General features: G+C 38.7%; 1 protein-coding gene across 2 annotated transcripts in view; it reads right to left on the reverse strand.

Moving 5' to 3' along the window:
- The window catches only part of DNAH11 (dynein axonemal heavy chain 11), a 313,208-nt gene that overhangs the window by 157,630 nt on the left and 129,675 nt on the right, over positions 1 to 25,903 (reverse strand). The window contains exons 36-42 of one of the 2 annotated variants that reach the window (XM_060108331.1): positions 20,649 to 20,787; positions 15,652 to 15,744; positions 14,236 to 14,430; positions 13,332 to 13,409; positions 10,917 to 11,049; positions 8,803 to 8,930; positions 7,365 to 7,513 (exon numbers count right to left, since the gene is read on the reverse strand). In XM_060108331.1, coding sequence (XP_059964314.1) covers positions 7,365 to 7,513; positions 8,803 to 8,930; positions 10,917 to 11,049; positions 13,332 to 13,409; positions 14,236 to 14,430; positions 15,652 to 15,744; positions 20,649 to 20,787 — 915 coding nt within the window. Of the gene's footprint in view, positions 1 to 7,364; positions 7,514 to 8,802; positions 8,931 to 10,916; positions 11,050 to 13,331; positions 13,410 to 14,235; positions 14,431 to 15,651; positions 15,745 to 20,648; positions 20,788 to 25,903 lie in introns of those variants that run through there. The other variant, XM_060108329.1, reaches the window with a different exon arrangement.

Genomic DNA, 25,903 nt, shown 5'->3' on the forward strand with positions numbered 1-25,903 from the left:
ATGAAACGCACTTTCTAGGGTTGTTCTGAGCAGCAAACGAGTTCTCATGTATTAAGTGCTTACATTAACATCTGGCATATAACAAATTCTCAATCAGTGCTACTCATTAGCACAGAGTTGGTGGATTTGGGAGAACTGGGAGAAACTGGGTTCGGATCCTGGCTCTGCCTCTCTGATCATCGCCTAAAGACAGTATGTTCGGTAGGGCTTAAGAGTTGGTAGGCAGTGCCCTGATGCATGTAACGAATTCTACCCCTACTCCCCAGCCCTGTCGTTGGTCTCTGTGGGGTCAGAAGGCTGTGCAGGGGTAACTAGGAGCTGCAGTGTCAACACAGCCCCAAGAGGCGGAAGTGGTCTTTGCACTTAGGGGACACGTAATAGCTACTTCATTGACCCACGTCGGCAGTAGCCGAAGTCTCAAAAAGGAGAGCCGACCAGGCCCACGAGCAAATGATGCTGTTGTACCAATTACGTCCACAAATAAGAAAGTGAGTTCAATCAAACCAGGAGACGTGGTAAGAGCTGATCCTGACCGGGGAAAAAAAAACAACCAACAAAAATGACCTCTGCTAGAGGTCAATCAAGCGCACCACACAGCATTGGAAGTAAAAAAAAAAAAAAAAAAAAAAAAAAAAAGTCTGTATTGTTAAATATGGACAGTTTTAAATTTCATGTATAAATTACTGCTAAATTTAGTAAACATTAAAAGACAGCAAATTATCTTCAGCAATGGCAAAAACTGAAGCTATATTTTTGTATTGTTGGCAATTCCTTTCACCTTACTTCGTATAAAAGTTTCTCATGATTTTTAAAAGATGCTGTAGATTTGAACATAGCCAAATGAAACACACTGCTATCATACAACATACAAGTGAAAATATCATACTTATTTATTCCTTACCTACATAAGTGATCACCCACATTGCTGCCCCTGCCTCAGGAAATAGCTACATTGTGATGCCTTAATGCATCATCTTAATGCCAACGTCTAGGTCACTAACAGAGAATCTTTGGCTCATCAGTGCTTGCAAATATATTCCATATAAGCAGCTGTGTTGCTCTTCTTCCTTCTCTAGAACTGCTATAGGCACATTACAGGAAGTCTAAAGTCCAACAGTTTAGAAACTATATAGGTAGCCAAAGTCTTCAGGCTTCTGAAGGCTTTTTTTATTTATTACTCTGTAGTCTGCGGTTGGAATCCTGTCATACAGGATAGCAGGAATTCATCAGAGTTCTCTATAGTTTGCCCCTCACAGCTACAGCTGGGTTTTCTATTATTCACAGTGGCCTGGAAAATAGCAGAAGTTAAAAGGACCCACAGATCAGGAGTGTACACTGATGATTTCTGAATCTGTATGTTTACACATATAAACAATATCCAAAGATGAAAGGATGGGATTGCAGGGGTAGAAGACAACAAGTTTATCCGATGCAGGTGAGAGAACGAGTGAGACAAAGGCAAAAGAATATTTTTAGCTAAATTATTAGAGAAATACATATCAAAACTACAATGAGGTACCATCTCACACTGGTCAGAATGGCCATAATTAAAAAGTCTACAAATAATAAATGTTGGCTAGGACAGGGAGAAAAGGGAACCCTCCTACACTGTTGGTGGGGAGGTAAATTGGTACAGCCACTATGGAAAACGGTATGGAGGTTTCTCAAAAAACACTAAAAATAGAACTGCCATATGATCCAGCAATCCCACTCCTGGGCATATATCAGGAAAAATATATAATTCGAGGGGCTTCCCTGGTGGCACAGTGGTTGAGAGTCCGCCTGCCGATGCAGGGGACACGGGTTCGTGCCCCGGTCTGGGAAGATCCCACATGCCGTGGAGTGGTTGGGCCCGTAAGCCATGGCCGCTGAGCCTGCGCGTCCAGAGCCTGTGCTCCGCAATGGGAGAGGCCCGCGTACCGCAAAAAAAAATTAAAAAAAATAAATAAAATAAATAAATATATATATATATATATAATTCGAAAAAATACATGCACCCCTGTGTTCATAGCAGCACTATTCACAATACCCAAGACATGGAAACAACCTAAATGTCCACTGACAGGTGAATGGATAAAGAAGATGTGGTATATATATACAATGGAATATTACTCAGCTGTTAAAAAAAGAAAGAAAGAAATAATGCCATTTGTAGCAGCAACATGGATGGACCTAGAGCTTATTATACAAAGTGAAGTCAGTCAGAAAGAGACAAATACCATATGATATCACTTATATGTGGAATATAAAATATGACACAAATGAACTTATCTATCAACACAAAATAGAAACAGACTCATAGACACAGAGAACAGACTTGTGGTTGCCATGGGGGAGGGATGGATTGGGAGTTTGGGATTGGCAGAGGCAAAGTATTATATATATATATGTATAATTTAATCACTTTGCTGTATACCTGAAACTAACACAACATTGTAAATCAACTATATTTCAATAAAGTCAATTTTTTAAAAAGGAGTATTTTCAGCTAAAGTAATAGAGAAAGAAGTATGATCTCAAGTTGTGGCTACCAAAAGTTATCTTCCAGGAATCAGACAAAATTCCAGAAATACTCCTGCATTTTCCTATCATTATGTACAAGCCATGCGATACACAGTTTGGTAGATCTCACTTTCACTTATGCTCACTTTAAATAATTTAAATAATTATAAATGAATTTAATTCATTACCTGTTTGTTTTTCCCTTTCTGTGCATCTTATTCTTTTCTACTAGAAAAACTTCTCACTGATCATAATCTTCAGAAATTTTCTTCTAACTCCTGCTTTCTCTATTATCTCAAGATCTCAACAGACATATATGAACTGTCTAGGATTCTTCCAGTAAACTTACTTAGAACTCAGAATTAAAATAGTATTTGATTTCTAGAACTAGTCACATAATGATGTGATTTTAAGGATGTTGTTTGACCTCATACCTGTAAAATGTGGACATAAAATTATGCTTTTAAATAGCTCAGTGAATTTTAACAAAAATATTCCAAGTAGCTTAAGCAATAATGGCACTCTATTTAGTCCCACAGAGATACTATGAACATAGTATTTCATAATCTCTTCTATCCAAAATATCTTATCAGTTCCCATAATATGAATTAAGAAAATATATTTCCTAACTCTGTTCACTGAAAGGTCTAGAAGCAATGACATACCAGTGGCAATGAGCCCTCCTAGCATCCCTGTCTTGGATTCTAAATATCACTCCTTATACAAAAAGCAGTCACTTCCAGCTCCTTAGAGGAATGGGTGAAAGAAGCATAGGGGAAGTAAAGTCTGAGATGAGCCAGAAGCATCTGCATTAGCCAGAAAGCAAAGTGCTCAAAGACTTAGAAGAACAAGTACAAAGGAACATGCAAGGGGCTGGCTTGAAGGGGGTCCTGCTGGCAATATTTAGGGCAACTTGAGCATGCAAAAGAATACTGTTGGCAATGAATCATAACCCATTGAACTAAGACAAAAGGAGCCATGAATAGAAAATGACACTCCTCAAAAAGAAAAAAGGAAGGGGGGAGAGTGAAAAAGAGAGAGAGGAAGGAAGGAAGGGAGGAAGGAGAGTAGAAGGGGAGAAAAAGTTCTTTACTAAAAATGTCACCTAATATATGGAGACAGAAGGGTTGACCCACTTTGTAACCACCAATGGGTTATTCTTCGAAATGTCTGGCTTGTTCTCTTCAAAACTGTAAATGTCATGAAAGAAAAAGGTGGGTGGATATTCTAGATTAAAGGAGAAAACAGAGATATGTAGATGCAATGCATGGTCCTTGTTTTGATGCTGGATTTTTTTTTTAAAGCTACAGAGGAAATTCCCAGGGTAGCTGGGAAATTGTGAAAAATTACTGTTTTTTTTTTTTTTTTTTGCGGTATGTGGGCCTCTCACTGTTGTGGCCTCTCCCGCCGTGGAGCACAGGCTCTGGACGTGCAGGCTCAGCGGCCACGGCTCACGGGCCCAGCTGCTCCGTGGCATGTGGGATCTTCCCGGACCGGGGCACGAACCCGTGTCCCCTGCATCGGCAGGCGGACTCTCAACCACTGCGCCACAAGGGAAGACCTACTGTTTGTTTTGATAGTATTTTATCAAAGATGAATTTCCTAGGTATGTTAATTGAATTATGTTCATGTAGGAGAATACCCTAGTTCTTAGGAGAGAGATGCTGAAGTACTTAGGGATGAACTGTCATTGTCTCCAACTTACTTTCAGATAATTCAGCAAAAATAAATAAAAGTAGAAAATATAGGGGACTACCCTGGTGGCGTAGTGGATAAGCCTCCGTGCTTTCAATGCAGGGGGCCCGGGTTCGATCCCTGGCTAGGGAACTAGATGCCACATGCATGCCGCAACTAAGAATTCACATGCCACAACTAAGGAGCCCACTTGCTGCAACTAAGGAGCCCGTGAGCCACAGCTAAGACCTGGTGCAACCAAATAAAAAAATAAATATAAAAAAATAAAATATATGTCTCTCTCTGCCTGTGAGAGGGAGTCTATGTACAGCCAAAGGAAATTAAATTGGGTAAAACTGTAAAAATTGATGACTGCAGGAAAAGAGTGCATGGTTGGACAACATATTACCTACCACCTTTTCAATTTTCCTATATTTTTGAACACTTTTGAATTAAAAAGTCGGGGAAAATTGAGACAGATACTGGTTTGGGAAATTAGGTTGATAACTATATTGATCTCAGAAGGTAATTAGGGATTAAATGAATCAATACATGTAAAGCTATCACATTTTTAATATTATGACATTAAGGTAAGGTAATAAATTATCCAATAAATATGGAGTTAAAAATATACCACCCCCAACTTGAAAGAGCCACTTTTTGGTAGTTCATTGAAAGTTTCTGGCAGTAGGAGGTAAAAATATAAAAATATCCTTTACAGAAGATTCCCATTATTTTGGATAATGACCTGGATGGACCCTTTGGTCACACATATGAAAATTAAAACCTACCCATTGATCTTAAATTTAAAAAAACCTCCATGAAAATAAAATCTAATGGTGAAGAAGGGTTTAACTTTCTCAAGAATGTAAATTGGGTGACTCTTTTGCCAAATTGTGACCTCTGACTTATGAGATAAAAGTCTTTCTTTAAATGGGGATTTAGACCGCTTTTGTTAGCACAAATCTCCATATGTTATTAAAACTGAACTACAGAGACCTTGGGAACTGTGAGATTCACTACTGAAATCAGACCACACCAGTGGGGGTGAGGGGTACAAGACTGCCTCTGCTATCCATATGGGGGAGTCAAGGGGCACTGGAGATTTTCTGTCAGCTAGACCCCGATCAACAGAAGCATCCTAGGAGATAGTCAAAACCCTAGCTGGGGAAAGGAGCTATTAGCTCAAGAACTCTCCATTTTAGAGTTTTAAAAATCACTCCCTCCCCTAGCCAATGAAGGTTTACCTTCACAGAAACCTGGGTATGGCTCTACTTGGCTGCTGAGTTAGAGAATGAGACTTTTAGTAAATAAATCAGTACACAGAAAAGTAGCCTGGAGGAGTGCATGAGTCAGGCATCTGGCAGGGAACAGAGGTCATCCTCAAATCAGGATAATAGAGAAGGATCAATAAAAGGACTATTGGCAAAGGTGTGGGCGGAAGCAGGGAAACTGGACAGGAGAGTGCCATGTCATGGGGTGATGGCTGAGAAATGGTGAGAGCACCTGCGGCTGCAGGGACAAGAGAAGGAAGGGCTATCAAAACCTGGAAGCAAAGAATCTCATGGAGAGATTTACGAGGAGCTGCTGATGAAGGTCACCGTCATCCTGATGCGCTCCTGCAGGGAGGGAGCCAAGGGAATGAATAGCCTAACCTCACTCTCTTTTCTCCCTCTCATTTCCTGCCAGGGCTCCTAACTGGCCAAACCAACCAGAAGCCAGAGGGCAAGGAGCCCATTGATGTGGTCCACACAGGATGGCCGCTGGGAGCACAGAGCAGGGTGGAGGGGTAAAGAGAAGATATCTGACACAAGAAGCATGCCAGGCACCAGCACGTGTTCATGGGCAGAGCTCAGATGTTTCTACAGCGCATAGTGGAAATACGAGAGGGGGTGACAAGGGACCACCAGAATGAATTATGGAAAGTGTAAGCATTTGAAGAGTAAGTAAGTGGGCACAATAAAATTGTTCTAAATCAAAGCATCAGTACTGTTCATGTATGCATATTATGTGTATACATACAAACACACAAATGTTCACTAAATGATATATCTATGTGCTCCATATGAGCTATTATTATTACTTATTCACTTAGTCAACAAATATATGTCTTAACATGTGCAAGGTATGAACAGGGTAATGTCCAACTAAAAATGACAACTGCATACAGGTGCTAATTTAATGACTTTTAAGTTAGTCTAATTAATTAACTTTAAATTTAATTGCTAACATTTTCTTCAAATAATCAAATACATTTTTAGCATTCTTAGAAATCTAAGATTAAAAAAAGAAATGTTTACAAAAACAACAAAGAACCCAAACAACTAGATTAAAAAACAGGCAAAGGACTGAAATGGGCATTTCTCCAAAGAAAATATACAAATGGCCAATAAACACATGAAAAGATGCTCAAATGATTAATCATTAGAAAAATGTAAATCAAAACTGGAATGAGATACCACTCCACACCCATTAGGATGGTTATTATAAAAAGTAGAGAAAATAACAAGTATTGGTGGGGTCATGCAGAAATTGGAACTCTTGTGCTCTACTGATGGGAATGTAAAATGGAGTAGCCACTAATGGAAAACAGTATGGCAGTTCCTCCAAAAATTTGAAACAAAATTACCATATGATCTAGCCATTCCACTTGTACATATATGTATCAAAAATAATTGAAAGCTGGGACTCAAAGAGATTATGCCCGTGTTCACAGAAGTATTATTTGCAACAGTCAAAAGGGAGAAGCAGCCCAAGTATCTACAGAAGGATGACTGGATAAACAATATGAGATATATATATCTCTACCAAATGGAATATCATTCAGCTTTGAAAAGGAAGGACATTCCGGCACCTGCTGTAACATGCATGAACTTTGAAGACATTATGCTAAGTGAAATAAGCCCAGCACAAAAAGACAATTACTACATGATTCAATTTATAAGAAGCACCTAGAGTATTCAAATTCATAGAGAGAAAGTAGAAAGGAGGTGGGGATGCTGGGAGGGCTACTGCTTAGTGCATATGGGGCTTCAGTTTGGGAAGATGCAAAAGGTTCTGGAGATGGATGGTAATGACGGTTGTACAACAACGTGAATGTACCTAATGCCTCTGAACTTTACACTTAAAAATGGTAAATTCCACATTCATGTATATTTTACCACAATTAAAATAAAAGCAATACTCACGGATTCCAGCCTAAATCCTGTGGGTTCACGTATAGAATACCAGCCCTGGAAACAGTAGCTGGGGTTGCTGTCCTTAAGTGATGAACCTCAAAGAGCAGCCTCATAGAGGGAGTGAGAGCTATGCGTTCATTGCTGGCCAAGGTCAGCACCTGGACAGAACAGCACAGCACAAAAGTGGCCATTTCATTAGGGAGTAAAGGCAAGGCTGCTAACTTTCCAAAACAGCACAAAGTCCTTCCCCCAGGAGAAGTGCCAAAGGCTAGCTCACTGCCTGAGCTAGAAATGCAGTCTGAATATATATAGGATGGATAAACAACAAGGTCCTACTGGATATCACAGGGAACTATATTCAGTATCCCATGATAAACCATCATGGAAAAGAATGTGTGTGTGTGTGTGTGTGTGTGTGTGTATTTATATATATGCATAACTGACTCACTTTGCTGTACAGCAGTAATTAACACAACATTGTAACTCAACTATCCTTACATTTAAAAAATGTTGTTTGTTACAAAAACAAGTAAAAAACAAACAAACAATGAAATGCAGTCTGAATAAAGATCTCGGTTCATCCTCAGGGGAGCTCGCTAACCCCTGAGGAACAAACTCACCAACATGGACTCACTCATGCCAACCTTTAAATAACTGTGGTAATTATTACTAAATATAAGACCCTTGTTTTAAGAGTTGATTACATAAAAAGGCCTGAATGCCATAAAAAATGAACTTTATTTAGAATCTGAACTATCACAATTTTAAACTGTCCTGTAGAAACTCATGCAAGTGTAAAGATCTTAGACCTGTATTTTATGATAGACAATGTCTTGGTTCAGAAAACAGTAATTACTCTTAGGTTAAGGGGGTTACTACTACTATTCTATAGCAATGACAATTAATGATTTCTTTCTCCTGACCCTAACAGTAGACCTTGTGTTGCTTCAATGGTGTCTCACAGACCTGTACCTTCACCTTTTGTTTTTGCTGGAAATTCTGGATTAACCATGGCAAAATGCTTAGGAATGCATACGCAAATCTGTAGCCATAGGAACTACTTAATTTCAAGAGCTAAATTTAGCCAATTAACATAGGGCACAAACTCATTCTTTTATTATTCAAGTAGTCCATACTTAAAGAGAAGATATAATAATAATTTACGCCTAGCTCTTAGAAAATGGTAAGATGTGGATGGACTAAATCCTTGGATATGTATCTAACTCTCTTTAAAGATGGTTAAATTTATAGACAAGAAAAAAATGTATTCCCTTAAATTCTTTAACAGTGAAATTAAGAGAATTACCAGGAAGGTGCCCCATCAAAGTAGTAATTACATAAAGAATATCAGGTTAATGCCTGAAACTGGTATTAAAGTCAACAAGTGAATGGAACTCAGTACACTCCAGTTGTTACATTTAAGGTTTAGCACTGAGGTATTACTCACCTTGTTATCGTCCATGACAGTATTTAGTGATTCAATCCACATGGGATCAATATCGCCATCCAGCACTATCCATTTTGGTCCATCATGCCCAAGATTTGCTTGTTCTCGCAGAATGGATGAGAATAGACCTATAAGTTAAGAGTAAGCAATCCTAATGTATAATGGAGTTGAGTGCTATTTATCTCTAAAATAAATTTGTCTTATTTGTACTGGAAGCTCTTTTATTCAGTAAGTAAATTTGGTATAAGTTTGCCACCTCTTTCAGGTGGGCAAACAGCACTACTTTTTGAGCTATCCCTGAGATCTAGACCAATGGACAAGTTTTACTTCCATGAGAAGGTTCCTTAACTTCTCAGACTGAGCAACCCCAAATGTCAAATAAAGATGATAGTACCTTCCTTGAAGAACACCTGTGGAGATTTACAGCAGGTGACGTACATGAAACTCAAAACTTACACCAAATGAAAATATTAACCTTTTCATGCACATATATTCAGTATCTATTTTAGGCCAAATATTAATTTATTCCACCTTTCTCCATTTTTCTATAACAGTATTCAAGAGAGATCATTATAAAGCTAAAGTATTCAGAAGTGCGATACATTTCTTTGGGAAATGTGTTCACTGGCATTATAATACCTTATCATTATCTCACAAGATGTAAAGATAGAAACATTTAAAATCCAGAGTCCTTTTTGCTAAGTATTATGCGTGTTTCATGGCACATTTAATAGTTGCTGACTGTTCAAAACTCAAGTATATAATACTATGGTGAAAAAAACTGTTTTGAGTTAGGTATGTGGAAGGTTTTGCTTCCTCTGTGAAGGATTTTGTGCAAAGATAAGTGATAGTCTACAGTAGAACCTGCTACCATAATTCATAAAAAAGCCAGCAACCTGTTCTAATGGACACTAATTTGAAAGGCTTCTACATATTTTCAGCATAAACGGATATTATTCCCTTCCGGCCACAGTACTTAAAAAAAAAAAAAAAGAAAGCCTAAGAGAGCAAATTTTGACTGTCCCACAAACTAAGGAAGCAGGTGTACATGATACTAGGATGGAGAATGACGAGCTCTGCTCCTTTGACAGGGTCATCAGGGAAGTCTTCTCTGATGCGATGTCTGACCAGACATTCTAGTAACATAAGAGAGCAAGCCATGCAGGTATCTCCAGTGTTGCAGATGGTGGGAATACCAAGTGCAAAGGCACATGACAGGAAGATGCTTGGCAGGTTCAGAGAAGAGCAAGGAGGCCCGAGTGTATGTGTAAGTGAAAGGCAGAGAACAGGAAATGAGATCAGAGATGGGGAAGAGGGACTCAATCACACAGAACCTTGAAAGCCTTGGATAAAGGCTGGATTCTAACGGTGGTGAAACACACTGGAAACCGCAAGCAGAGAACTAATATTCTGAAGACCGCCCTCTGTCTGCTGCATGGAAAATGAATTAACAGAGACCCGTGAGGTGCGACACCGCAAATGCAGGCAAGAGGTGCTGGTGGCTTGGACTCATGTGGGAGCTGCAGAGAAGGTGAGAAGTACTGGAATACAATACGTATGTTAAAGGTAAGTAAGGCCTATAGGATTTGCTGTGAGGTTAAATGTATGCTGTGAATGTGGGAAAGGACTCAAGGATGATGTCTAGATTAGTGCATTTACAGAAATGAGAATGTTAAAAGTGATTTTAACAAAGGAATCTGCTTGTCCACAAAAGCTTTCAGGGCAAGAAACATGTCCCACTGACTTTTGCCCTGGCACCTAGAATAGTACATTCCTGAAACTCAGTATCTTGTATCAGGTACTTTATAAATGTTCCCTGAGGCATTTGTGTTGACTTCTCTGCTGGTTTACAGGGAGCCCTGACATAATTGATGGAGGATAAAATACACAGCTCTGAGCACAAACCTGCTGAATGCTAATCGACCACTTAATCAAATCTAGTTTTAATTTATAGGTTATAAATGCTGTTGTGAGCTGCTCTATTTCCAATAACGCCAACCCATAAACAGTAAATCTACAACCATGACTAAAATTGGCTTGAACTGAAAAATGATTTTCTGGATTAAAAAAAAAAAAGAAAATTTTAGCACTTCAAAAGGGGAAATACTACTTGCCATCTTTCCATTCTCGGGTAGCATGATGTATGAAACCAAAGAGTTCATCTGTTGTCACAGCTTTGGGGTTTAAGTCATTCCAAATGGGTTTCTGTTTCATGTTAACATATGTTCGGTTCAGTGTTCTCAAAATCTGAAAAAGAAAGAAGGAAAAACGCTAAGAAAATTAATACTAATGTAAGCCAGATGGGAAGCAAAAGATTTCTGAAGAGTTTTCCTTAGGCATTATCTGTTCCTAGATATTCTGTGTATATTGAGAATGGGAAAAAATTTACATGTGCACATTTTCATTCACATCTTGAAAAATTTAATCCCACAATCCCTGAGGATCAGTTCACCTGATTCTGTCAAGAGAAAGTCACTATCAACTGAGATTTATAACGATGTGTGCAAAGTAAAGGACTATATGTAAATGTGCTCCTGTACATGTTATTAAAATCCACTCTGCCTGTATTATTTTGATTGTTCTTAAAATTTAGCCTGCATCCAAAGTGCTTAGAGGGTATTAAAACAGACTAATGGACCCGATCTCGGAGTTTCTAATTTAGCAGGTCTTGCATAGGACTGATTTGAGTTCTAAGAAGGTCCCAGGTGATGCCTAGGATGCTGGTCTAGACATGCTTTGAGACCTAGCAACCTAGAACAATAGTTCTCAGGAGGAGATCATCTTGACTTGGGGGAAGAGGACGTGCTACTGGGCATCTCGTGGGCAGAGGCCAGGGATGCTGCTCAACACCCTGCAATGAAAGACCAGCCCCCAGGACAAAGAGTTATCCTGTACAGATGTCAAGAGTGCTGAGGTTGAGAAGCCCTGTTCTAGGTAATTGAGGAAAAGAAGTCTTGGTGATAAGAATTCACAGGATAGGTCCTCTCTGGAGGGTCCAGTGGTTAAGACTCTGTGCTTCCACTGCAGGGGCACAGGTTCTATCCCAGTTTGGAGAACTAAGATCCCGTATGCCACGCAGCGTGGCCAATAAGGAAACAAAAATAAAAAATAAATTTAAAAAGTGTAAAAAATTAAATAAAAAGAATTCTCAGGATAGGTGCTTAATACATGTGTATTTAATTAATCGACACCTTAACCCAAATATCTGCCCAACTATCCTTTCTGTTTTCTCTGAAAAGCCATGGCTTTTATTTTAGATATTATCATCCTGATCTCCTCTCACAGGGGTTTAAAGGATTGATAAACAATTGCCAAATACTTTAGAATAATCAGTTGCTAAATAACATGGCCCAAGCTTTGGTGCTCTAGTTCTATAAGCTTAAGCAAAGGTTGAATAGAACGGAATCAATGAAGACTAGATGAAAGAAATTGAATGTCTTAGAAATATTAAGCTTCTATTTTTAGAAACCATTAATCTACTGAAAATTATAGAATTTAATTTTATCCTTCCTTGCACCATGGCTCACATCTGAAACTTACTTTAACAAAATAATTACAGGTCTATCAGTTATCTACTTTACTATTTCAATGATTACATTTTTCAATAGAAAAAGCCCTATATAGGGCTTCCTTTTACACGTATTCCACTTTGGGTTCTGACCTAAATACTGGCAAGTTCTATAGACACCCATGCTCTAAAGTCTCATATGCCCACTCTGCTTACTTTTAGTTGCTGGTTACTAAATATGTTTATACCCAAGCACCCTCAGTTAAAATGCATGCAGTTCTGCATTATACTGTCTGCCAAGCAAGAAAATAAGTATGTTGCCAGGACTGTCAGTAAGACCAAACAAAATCAAGCAGTGAACTAAAAATGGGGATAATAACACCCATGGCCTATCATCGTTGTGCAGAGTAAATCACACATAATGCACCTAGCAGAGTACATAATAAGTACTTCAAAAATGTGGTTTTTGCTTCCTCCCTTTCTTTTCAAGTTTTGTTTTGGCCCTATAGAGGGCTATATTTCTGGGGGAGTATTGAAGAAAACTATTTGGGTTTTTCTTAATGATGTGGGGAGGAGACACTAGGATAACTTGGGAAATATAAGAAAATAGTTTTGATCAATGTGGGTAGGGCCACACCAATCCTATAAGCCAGGTATCTTACTCTAGAGTCTCTCAATATGTTTACTTTGGATAAAAGAATTCAGGTATATTATTGAAGGATGCATAGAGCAGGGTGGCATGCATCTAAGTTAGCGAATAGGATGCTATCTCACGTGGAAAGCCCAATCTTCCCTCAGTTTACTTATTTGAATGCAATGTTCTACTAGCTCCTCTCTCCCTGCTCCCAGTATAAAGGAAGGGTTTCGATTGATCAAATAGCAATGTTAGAGTCTCAGATCCTAACCCAAAATTATGAGCAACTTCACTGAAGGGAACTCTCAAACGGAAGTGATTGTAGGTCTCCCACCCTGCGCAATTTTGTTCCTTTCATGGCTGAAAGCTAACAGGTGTTTACTATACCTTGCTCTTTCCTGTGCCTGCATTTCCAACGACAAAGACAGAGTGTCGCAAGGCCAACAGCTCCTCAAGCTGGACAACCTGCAGACCAAACAACCACACACTAGTTTCCTTTAATGAGTTTGTGATTTAAAAAAAAATCTGCCCATTTTCACCCAGTTCTTTCCTTACAACTTGAGCCAGCCCCCACTGACAGCATTACATTCCTGGAAAGTTAGAAAAGATGACAAGTGCAAAGTATAGTTGCTCCCAGATCTCTCAAGGTAGAGTATGGGGATGAGGATGAAGAAAAACCATTACTCGGTGAGTCAGTGACACAGGCAGAAGTGAAGTACAGAGGTACTTGGTACATGGCAGGGGTTAGTTACAAAAATCAATGACGCTTCATGAAGTGGGACCAGAAACAGCATACGGCCAACATCATCTACAACTGACTAATGACTTATATCCTTTGAAATATCTATAACAGATAATCTGTATGTATTTTAACACCCATGTATTCACTACACCCCAGACGAGTGAGCACATGCACAAGCCTTTGATAACTCAGGTGATATCATACGTTTCTGCCCCATTACAAGCATGTGCTAATGACTTTATTTCCAACTTTCTCTAAGATGGAGAGAAAAGAAAGCAAAATTAATTTTTGGTGCACATCACCAAGAAGAACCAAGGAGTTTTATAAACTAATGAAAAGCCTGCTTACATTGAAAACCATGACTTACCCTCTCTGTGTTTTCACCTTCTCACAGAATGGGACTATATTAGAATGCTTTGATGTATATATGAAGAGCATCTTAAGGTCAGTGTAATATGTAAGTTAATGTTTTGGTTGAGTATCACTTAACCACAGTTATTGTCAATGCACCTCCCAAGGGCTGCCATGACAAGGAAATGATCCTTTTACTTTGAGGATGAAGCTTTCCTCGGGCTGCAGGCGGAGCTCCACGGTGGACTGCCTGACCATCTGTTCAAAGTGGGGTACTCTCCTCCGGGGCACATCCAGGGCTGGAAACAGGTCACCAACCAGGCCCAAAAACACAGGGATGTCATCAGTCACTATTTTAGGCATATTGAAGTCCCTTAATGCTCTCATGAGTACCTAGAAAGGAAAAGAGAAAACATTTCAGAAAAAAGCCAATACAAGGTCTAACAAACACCTAAACAGCTAAAGATGTAATCATGAGATAGATACTGTTCTCTATTAGAATGGCATTCTATCTACAGGGAGGGTAACTGCTTACAAGGTCATATATCAGAACAGCAGAAAGCTCTGCTGATACCATGGATAACCTCAGACTAAAACCAACCAATAGGCCCCGTTCCTCCCTGGATAATGTTTTGATCTTAAGAAAGGGTCTGAGGTACCTCTCTCTGTAATCTTCAAACTCCAGGATGTAAATTAACCAAGGCCATGAGACCGTTTTGTCCAAAATACTCTAAGAATCTCAGAATGATAAACTCAACCCAGTTTTAGTTTCGGTTTTTGTTCTATTTTGGCTGAAAATCAAAGAGGGCTTTAGATTTTAAAAGCAGTAACTTGAACATCAGAATGACTTTTACAGAAAGAGGTAAATGCATGAAATCTTGACCCAATCATGAATTGTGACTCAGAGGAAGAGAGAGAAAGATTGGAAAAGAGAAGTAGAAAATCACATGATAAATATCCCTTAACATGTAAAGAAACTCACAGGAATAGACCTTTTTCAAAATCTCAAGCCATACTGCATCTTCACACAGGCTGTATATCCATTACTCTCACTACTTGTTTAATAGAGAAAAATGCACGATGTGGGTGTTATTGTTTTTCCCCACGAAGGACAGTGGAACATTCCCCTAGTAGCTCTAAATAACCAACTAAATATATCATTGGTGTTAGGTGAGCATCCCCCCTGTTGCTTTCTTTAAACTCATCTCACAACCCATGAAATGGACATACTTTCTTCCATTAGATTATGTCTTCATGGACTTTTTCAGGATTAATATCTCAACTCAATCAGATTTTCTAAATGTTCCTCAGAGAAAATCAAACATTGATTACTGAATTATTTATGATTGCCAAAATACTTTTTGCGGCTGATATTTCAGAAGCACTTATAAAATCACATTTTCTTTCATATATTCATATCCTTTTACTCAAGAATACTTATGGTCTTTTATAACATAAGAAATGCCAGTCCTCAAAATATCCTGTATTAAAAATAGATGTGATGCTTTTTAAAAAGTCATGCTATGTATGACCCACCATCTAGATATATATACTTTTATTTGTACAAAGCCATTTAGCTCTTCACTTAACAAAATCATATTAGCATTGCAGTACCTGATCTTCAGGTCTATTTTTATCTCCTCGTTTCAGGGAGCCAGCTACAACCAAGACAGATTTAATAGCACGAAGTCCCCAATCATAATGATCCTAAAATCAAAACACAGATATATTTTTTCAAAAATTTTATGAGGGAATCAGAGTCTCATTACAGAAGTAAAAGCCAAAAGCTAAAAGAAAAGAGTTCAGGTAAATGTGTCTTAATGATGTAAAATAATATTCTCTTCCCCTCCTTGAAATTGTAAAAACCGTGTCCCTGCAGCGTCCTGCTTTTGCCTGATTCTCCACCTCTGTCAGCAAATCTCTTCTTTCCATAGCGTTTAGTTGCAGTATTTGCCCAAGGCTCCATTCGCCTTCCTCCCTCTGTTCTCTCAGTAAGCCTGCTAACTCAGGGGTTCAATTACTCCAGTGTTTTCACTTCCAACCACAAGCACACTCCTCTTGTTTTCTACCGGCAGCCCTGCTATTCCACCCATTCCCAGCCCTGGATCTCTAATTTCCCTCATTACTCTTTTTTTAAATTTTATTTTTAATTTTTACTGGAGTATAGTTGATTTACAATGTTGTGTTAGTTTCAGGTGTACAGCAAAGTGCATCAGTTATACATATACATACATCCACTCTTTTTTAGATTCTTTTCCCATACAGGTCATTACAGAGTATTGAGTAGAGTTGCCTGTGCTATACAGTAGGTCCTTATTAGTCATCTATTTTATATATAGTAGTGTGTATATGTCAATCCCAATCTCCCAGTTGATCCCTCCCCCCCACTCCTTACCCCCTGGTAATGATATCATATGATATTGCTTATGTGTAGAATCTAAAAAGAGGGTACAAATGAACTTATCTACAAAACAGAAATAGAGTTACAGATGTAGAAAATAATCATTGAACTTTAATAATCCAGTTTTGACTGTATTAAGTGCCAACATCCAGGCTGGAGCATCTGAGTGATTAAGAAGTGGAATCTACAAAAAGGGTACAAATGAACTTACCTACAAAACATAAACAGAGTCACAGATGTAGAAAACAAACTTATGGTTACCAGGGGGTAAGTGGGGGAGGGATAAATTGGGAGATTGGGATTGATATATACACACTACTGTATATAAAACAGATAACTAATAAGGACCTACTGTATAGCACAAGGAACTCTACCCAGTACTCTGTAATGGCCTATATGGGAAAGAATCCAAAAAAGAGAGGATATGTGTATATGTATGACAGGTTCACTTTGCTGTACACTTGAAACTAACACAACATTATAAATCAAATATACCCCAATAAAAATTAAAAAATAAAAGTTCAGTGATTAAACCAATACCTCTTCGAGACTTCCACATTACCCCTACACGAGATTCCTTCACAGGCTCCGAGCTCCTGGAGCACAGACCCCGTGCTGATTTTTTGCCTTCTAGGTCCTAGCACAGCACATAGCACAGGGCAGGAGACTCAGGAAAGATACACTCTATTAGCTGACTGACTGTATGTAACCCACCTTCTCTCCTTTGTCTTCTGTCTACAATCCACATAGTTAACAACCCTTCTCTCAATGTCTCCCAGCTGTGCATGTGGGAAAGTCACTTAACCTCTCCAAGCCTTACTACCATCATCTATAAAAAGGTAGATTAAAGTATCCACCCACTTCACAAGGTTGCTGAAGTAAAATGAGTTAATGCTTTGTAAGCAGTGAAGCAACACATATAAATGTATATGCTTCTCAGTACATTAATAGATAATAAAATCAATTTAGTGGGTCTTAACCATCATTTTTGTTGGTACTAAAATAGAACAGAATGGAATGAAAAATACCAGGGTGCACTGAAGATAAGGGTAAGAAGTGTTTGGTGAAGATTTTTGTTTCAGTTGTGCTTGGGTGCGTGTGTGTATGCATGTATGTGTATATGCATGTATGTGTATACTGAGTCTCAACAGAAAGGTATTTTTTACTGTGGGTCATGGTAAAAATCATTTGAAAGCCACTGATATACAAAGAAGACTAGGGCTTAAGAGGAGGGAAAGAGAGGGGAAAGAGGAGGCCAGGGAGATTGCGGAGGGGCTAAGTCATCACAGAAACACTATTAAAGGAGAGGATGTACAAAAAGACACATACACCCCAATGTTCACTGCAGCACTATTTAGCATAGCCAAGTCATGGAAGCAACCCAAATGTCCATCGACAGACGAATGGATAAAGAAGATGTGGTACATATATACAATGGAATACTACTCAGCCATAAAAAAGAATGGCATAATGCCATTTGTAGCACCATGAATGGACCTAGAGATTATCATTCTAAGTGAAGTCAGATAAAGACAAATATCACAGGATTTCACTTATGTGTGCAATCTAAAATATGACACAAGTAAACTTATTTACAAAACAGAAACAGACTTACAGACATAGAAAACAAACTTATGGTTACCAAAGGGGAAAAGGAGGTGGAGAGGGATAAATTTGGAGTTTGGGATTAGCAAATACAAACTACCATGTATCAAACAGATAAAAAACAAGGTCCTACTGTATAGCACAGGGAACTACATTCAATATCTTGTAATAACCAATAAGGGAAAAGAATATGAAAAAGATTATATATGGGGCTTCCCTGGTGGCGCAGTGGTTGAGAGTCCACCTGCCGATGCAGGGGACACGGGTTCGTGCCCCGGTCCGGGAAGATCCCACATGCCACGGAGCGGCTGGGCCCGTGAGCCATGGCCGCTGAGCCTGCGCATCTGGAGCCTGTGCTCCGCAACGGGAGAGGCCACAACAGTGAGAGGCCTGTGTACCACAAAAAATAATAATAAATAAGAAAAAGATTATATATGTATGTGTGTGTATATAACAACCACTTTTCTGTACACCAGAAACTAACACAGCATTGTTCATCAACTATACTTCAATTAAAAAATAAAAACAAAAAGACGACTTGGTGACACTCCTAGACATTTAAACAGTGCAAACAACTGCTAACATAATCTTCACCATTTTCATCAGGTTATTCCTTTGGTCAAAAATGTCCACTGATTCTTCTCAAATCCATTCCTACAGCTTAGAAAACTATCAGTGGACTGTGTTCCTAACTCAGCTTTTCTGTCCGGGACAAATTTCTTTCCCCTCATCTCATCTCTGACACTTCTGTTGAGTTGGAGAGCCCTTTCCTCAACTACTCTACCCCTCACACCCTCTCCCTCCTGTAAGTGGTTACAGAGGTCCTAGAAAGGGTTAGAAAGGACTGGATTTAAATCTTGCTCCTACCACTTATTAGTTGGGAACTTTGGATAGGTTACTCAGTTTCCTCACCTGTGAAATGGAACGAGTAAGACCAAATTCATAGTATTTTTGTCAAGATAAAAAAGCTAACACATGGTGCCTGTTCAGTAAATGTTGGTTCCTTTCCTCCTTGAAACTATGATAATTTTTTCATCCTCCATTTCCTTCTAATTTTTATTGCATGTAAACTAAATCTCCTACATAGGTTCTTTGAAGTCAGAAATGTAAGTGTCTGCTTCATTTGTTCTGTGTTTACCCTGTTCATCGTTGTCAGCAATAACTATATTACTTGAATACAGTAAATGCTTACTAAATGTGTTTAAGTATTAGTACTGGGAATGGGGTATGGTTGCAACTCCATGTATCCTGGGTCCAGTAACACTTTTTTCTTCTGACGTTTTCCCATTATAAAATTAAAAGGGGCTCATTGAAAAAAATTAAAAGGATATCACAAACAAGAATAAGGAAAAAATTTAAAATACTCACAATCATAGTACCCAGAAACAAATGTTAAAAATCACAACGTATTTTCCAGTCACGTCATATGTATATAAAACACACAGTGTAATATAAAATATATTGAATAAAACACATGCAAATTGTAGATGACATCGACAGTTCGCTGTGCTGTTTTTTGCATATAACGTTGTCACAAGCATTTTTCTACATTATCAAATTCGATATGTTTTACCCCAGAATATAAATTCACAGTTGTTAAAAAGACAATATGAATTTGCCTCTCAGATTCCAAATTTAACCCCAACAAAGGGTAATTTAAAATGAGGACATCTGGCAGTACAGGTAACTGAGTGGTTCCAGCTGTGATATTTTAATACTTTCATCCTGGAACAACTGCAAAATAATGTCACCAGGGATTAACAAGAGGTCACCAAAAGAATGAAGTCAAAGGTGACCAAAAAGCTAAATTTAAAAATAGTGATGCTGATATAGATGGCATTTTTGTGGCCCACCAGCAGCTTCAGTGAAACAGCAAGAAGGTAGTAACTGGAGAATAATGCATTTATTAATTTGGCCCATTTCAGAAACAAAGGAATTGTAGAGCAAAAATAAACACAAACAAAAAAGCCAAGTCTGCCTTCAAATAAAGAATTACCAACAAAACGAGAAAATCTTTCATTTAGCATTTCTCAAGGGTTCTTCAGAAAGTCAGTTTTCCCTGGCTCTTATGAACACTCCTGCCATCTCTCCCTGGAAAATAATATTCCCACCAGGAAAGGGAGGCATCATAAAATTCATATCTAATTACAGCACTGATAACATTTGAAGAAAATCACATAGCCCATTGATAAAAGCTGTATTAAGTACAAATAAAGCCTTTAACTTAAAACTTAACTTGTTTTTTTTTTTAAACAACCTTTATATGTGCTCTACATTACTGGCTCCAAGTTGAAGATGAGGAAATTGAGGCACTTAGGGACTAAAGCCATATCCTTTTTAGTACAAGGAGTATATGATTTTTTTTGTTCTTTTCTTTTTTTTGAATTTTATTTATTTTTTTGTACAGCAGGTTCTTATTAGTTTTATTTTAATTTCAAAAAAATGAAGAATTGTAAAATTCAGATTTTCAAAATTTTGTGGAAAATATAAAACTACTCCTAAATGTCTAACTGTAATTTGAGTGATAAATTACCCAGTGTCCATATTTCAGAAGCTGTTTTAATGGGGTGTAAAAACCCAGAAAAAGTAACATAATACCTCTCACCTGCTTGGACAGGAGCTCCTTGCAGAGCGTGTACAATGTAATAAACTTGCGGGCTAGTGAGCGTGCATCCACAAAACCTTCAGCAACTAACAGGATTTCACAGATTAGCTCGACGTCAGGGGCCACCATGGCACAGGGTCTACAAAGTAAATATGAAATTTTGTTTTAAAATGCGATAAGGTAATAAGTACAAATTGCTGAAACCAAGTGATTAATGTGTACCAACATTCTAACCATTCCCAAGCAGGTCACAATTACCTCTGTCAATCATAGCTAACAAGACCCTTCATTTCAACTAAAAAATGCTCAGGAGTTACTAAACACATAGAAAAAGGTGGAAAAATCTGCAAATGGCAGAAGCACAGGTGTAGGAGCTGAAGGGAAATCTGTGGGTACAATCGGTAAACTTCCATTGTAAGTTGTCACTGCACAAAGATGAGTGATGTTTTGTGCTTAGAGGCCAGCCTTTATCTGTGGCCAGTGCTGTGCTGGTGAACAGTTAACAACTGGCTCTCCAAAAAATAATGTTTGCTGACTTCCATGGAATCAATACCTCCACCATGGCTGATTTCAATTTACCAACACGGTATCACTAAACTTGCAGCTGGCACGAGATGTGAGATTGTACACCACCATACAGACACAATAGACACAAGTACCCTAAGAGTGCAAGTATTGATAAACTAATTAGGAAATCATGAGTTTGAATGCTTATCACCTTTGTCTTTAATAGATGTTAATCAAAAGTTTATATAATTTGTTTTTTTATTAGTACCTGTGCTTTACAGCCACCTCACAAAATTCATGAAAAGTTAACCATCAGCTCCTGGGCTTCCCTGGTGGTGCAGTGGTTAAGAATCTGCCTGCCAATGCAGGGGACACAGGTTCGAGCCCTGGCCCGGGAAGATCCCACATGCTGCGGAGCAACTAAGCCCGTCGCCAGGGCTACAGAACCTGAGTGCCACAACTACTGAAGCCTGCACGCCTAGAGCCCATGCTCCACAATGTGAGAAGCCCACATACCACAATGAAGAGTAGCTCCCACTCGTGGCAACTAGAGAAAGCCCACATGCAGCAATGAAGACCCAACACAGCCATAAATAAATAAATTAATTAATTAAAAAAATTAAACAACAACAACAACAAAAAGTTAACCATCAGTGCTTTCAAGCTCATACCAGCCATCTCCAACACTGCCTGTGGCCAGTTTGGTTAGACTTTTAAGCTGAAAATTTATCAAAACATAACTTTCAAATTCCCTTCCTTTTGGAGGGAGACTTCCAAAAAGTTCTCGCAGGACAATTACCATTAAAAGCAACATTTGAGGGCTTCCCTGATGGCGCAGTGGTTGAGAGTCCGCCTGCCGATGCAGGGGACACGGGTTCGTGCCCCGGTCTGGGAAGATCCCACATGCCACGGAGCGGCTGGGCCCGTGAGCCATGGCCGCTAAGCCTGCGCATCTGGAGCCTGTGCTCCGCAACGGGAGAGGCCACAACAGTGAGAGGCCCGCGTACCGCCAAACAAACAAAAAAAAACACACAACATTTGAAAAAATTCCACTCAACTGAAGTCCAGTGCAAAGAAGGAGCCAGAGTAAATAAGTAAATAAGCCTGTCATTTTAGACTTTTCTAAAGTAAAGATGGGTAATATTTACCCATCTGTTTTTTGTAAATATTATTACAGTCTACTGAAAGCCTATCTAATTTTTCATCCTAAACATTCCTGAGTTTCTGGATTATGTTATTGACTGCTTCTACCTAAAGTAGCCTCACGTTTTTCCCCACACTTTTTTATGTAAATAGGGGAGAGAAAAGGCTAGCAAATTTACTTCACTGGTACTTCCACTAACACTGACAACTGATATTCAATGAGTATTCTTCATACCATAAGGGATGCTAAAAGCTTTTCAGGCAGTCTCACTCAGTTCTCTCAACTCTTTGACGTGGCTACTCTTCTTATCTGTACTGTATTGAGGTGCAGACTGAGGTTCTGAGCAGTACAAGCACACAGCTGAGGCCACATGGTGGGGGTCATGATACTCTCAAGGCTCAGGCATGCTGCTTCCGCTCATGAACACTACTTTCCACCACCCAGTTGTTCTTCAAACTTCGCTGACACCAGTCCTGACCCCCATACACAAATGAGTCTGCCCTTAGTTAAACCAAATTTATGAAAACTTCACAAAATAATTCCCAATTTTTTTTTTTTTTTTTTTTTTGCGGTATGCGGGCCTCTCACTGTTGTGGCCTCCCCCGTTGCGGAGCACAGGCTCCGGACGTGCAGGCTCCGGACGCGCAGGCTCAGCGGCCATGGCTCACGGGCCCAGCCGCTCCGCGGCATATGGGATCCTCCCAGACCGGGGCACGAACCCGTATCCCCTGCATCGGCAGGCGGACTCTCAACCACTTGCGCCACCAGGGAGGCCCAATAATTCCCAATTTTAAGGCCCAAATGAAAACATGTATTGATGCAAGATGAACCGTATACAAATGTAAAAATACTGCAGAGATGTACAATTTTCAAATGAAAATATTTTATAATCATTACATTTATTTCTAGGATAGTTATTCTCTAGAATGTTTTTTTCAAGGAAAATGGACATTATAAAATTGCTGTGCTAGAGAGAAAGCTATTTTATGAGGAAAGGAAGATGTTCATTAAAAGTTGCTAGAATAATTGACTATAACGGAAAAGAATTCTGTTTAAATACTCATTTCATGCTACTTACCAAAATAAGCCCTTAACAGATGAAGTACACTTGAAAAGTCATAATATAAAAATTAAAAGAAAATACAAATGAAATATGCTTAAACATCTAGATGGACAGACAAGCAAATTTTAAGCTTAAAAGAATTGAAAGACATCACACTAAAAACTACAGCGGTTCTTACATTATATGTGAAGTAGCATATTATTTTGAAGGTAGACCGTGAACAAAGACACATATTATAAACACGAAAGAACTCTTAAAAAGTAAAACTGATAAGCCTCTAGCTCATCAAGGAAACAAAGGGAGAGAAGACACAAATTACCCTTACCAGACCTGGATTTCAGGACATCACCAGAGATAATATGAGAATATTATGAACAAATTAATGCCAATGAATTCAACAATTTAGATAACATGGAGAAATTCCTTAAATGATGCAAATCATCACAACTAATTGAAGAAAAAAATCTGGAAAATCTCTGTATCTATTAATTTAATTGATCACTAAAAAGATTCCCACAAAGAAAAATCTAAGCCCAAATGGGTGAATGGCTTCACTGATTAATTCTATCAAATATTTAGGGGGTAAATAATACCAATCCTACACAAACTCTGAAGAAAATAGAGAAGGGAACATACGTCAAGTCATTCATGGGGTTAGCATTACCCTGATGCCAAAACCAGATGAAGATATGACAAGAAAGGACACTACAGAGCAATGTCCCTCATGACATCAGTTTTAAAATCCTCAACAAAATAGTACCATATTGAATCCAACAATACATATAAAATAATATCTCCTGACCAAGTGGAGTTTATCCCAGGAATACAACATTGAAGAATTGTTTAGCATTTGAATAATCAATGAGTACAGTTTAGCACATTAACAAAAAGAAGGGGGGGTCCATATAAAAACTATTAAAAAAAAAACTTCTAAAAGAAACATAGTTGAAAAATTTTGCAACCTGGGGCGAGTCAAGCGTTCTTAAATAGGATATTTTGAAAAACCATGAAACAAATTGATAAATAATATTTTATTGAATTTAAAACTTTTATCTTTGATGGGCACCATTAAGAAAACGAAAAGGCAAGCCACAAATTGAGAGAAAAATATTTGTAATATGTGTATTTAACAAAGAAACTGTATGCAGAGGGCTTCCCTGGTGGCGCAGTGGTTGAGAGTCCGCCTGCGGATGCAGGGGACACGGGTTTGTGCCCCGGTCTGGGAAGATCCCACATGCCGCGGAGTGGCTGGGCCCGTGAGCCATGGCCGCTGAGCCTGCGCGTCTGGAGCCTGTGCTCCGCAATGGGAGAGGCCACAGCAATGAGAGGCCCACGTATCGAAAAAAAAAAAAAAAAAAAAAAAAGAAGAAACTGTATGCAGCATACAGCACTTCACAAAAGAGGGTATGGGAATGGCCAGTAAGTTAAATGTAAAGATGTTCAACATTATTAGCCATCGTGGAAATGCAAGCTAAACCCACAATGACATACCACTACCTATCTATCAGATTCGCTAAAACTAAAAAGACTGACGATACCAAGTTTTGACAAGAATGTAGAGCAGCAGAAATTTTCATACATTGGTGGTAAGGGTGTAAAATGGTACAGCCATCTTGGAAACAGGATTGGCAGCTTCTAATAAAGTCAAACATACACCTACCATGTGACTTAGCAATTCCATTCATAGATATCTACCCCAAAGAAAACATATATTCACACAAAGACTGTACATGAATGTTCATAGCAGCTTTAGTCATAACAGCTCCAAACTGGAAACAATGTCCATCAACTAGTGAATGGATTAACAAATTGTAGTATGTCTCTCCAATAGAATGCTCATCAGCAACAAAAAGGAACGAACTAGTGATATGCTGGTCAACTCAGATGAATCCCCAAACCACAATGTTCAAGGGAAGCAGACAACACAAACAGGTACATACAGTAGGGTTTCGTTTACAGGAACTCTAGAAAAGGCAAATTTAACCTCGAGTCACAGAAAGGACATCAGTGATGTGAAGGCTTAACTTCAAGGAGGCACAAGAGAATGTCTGGGGGTGTCAGAAACATTCCATATCTTGATTGTGGTAGTGTTTTCACCAACTGGATGCTTAAGTGGGTGCATTTTATTACATGAAATTACACCTGAACAAAGTTGATTTAAATCAGAACAGGTTTGTATACAACAGCACAAGTTCTCTGACAGACTGCTAATAAGCATATAAACTGTCAGAGTACATTTGGAAAGCAGATCATTGATAAAGATTTTAATCATTCACCAAGTAATTCTACATGTAGGAATCTATTCTGGGTAATAACCTGAAATAAGGATAACACTTCATGTGAAGGGATGTTTACGGCCGGCTATTTTATGATCATAAAACTGAAAAGAAAAACACAAGCCCTCCATGTCAGACAACAGGGAATGGTTAAGAAAATTATGGATGAGCCCTGGGAGAGACCATTTTGGAGCTACAAAAAATGGTATTTCCAAAGAATTTTCAATAATATGACAAACTACTTAAATCAACATATTAAATGAGA

Source organism: Mesoplodon densirostris, chromosome 9, assembly GCF_025265405.1.
Source record: "Mesoplodon densirostris isolate mMesDen1 chromosome 9, mMesDen1 primary haplotype, whole genome shotgun sequence".
NCBI lineage: Eukaryota > Metazoa > Chordata > Mammalia > Artiodactyla > Ziphiidae > Mesoplodon > Mesoplodon densirostris.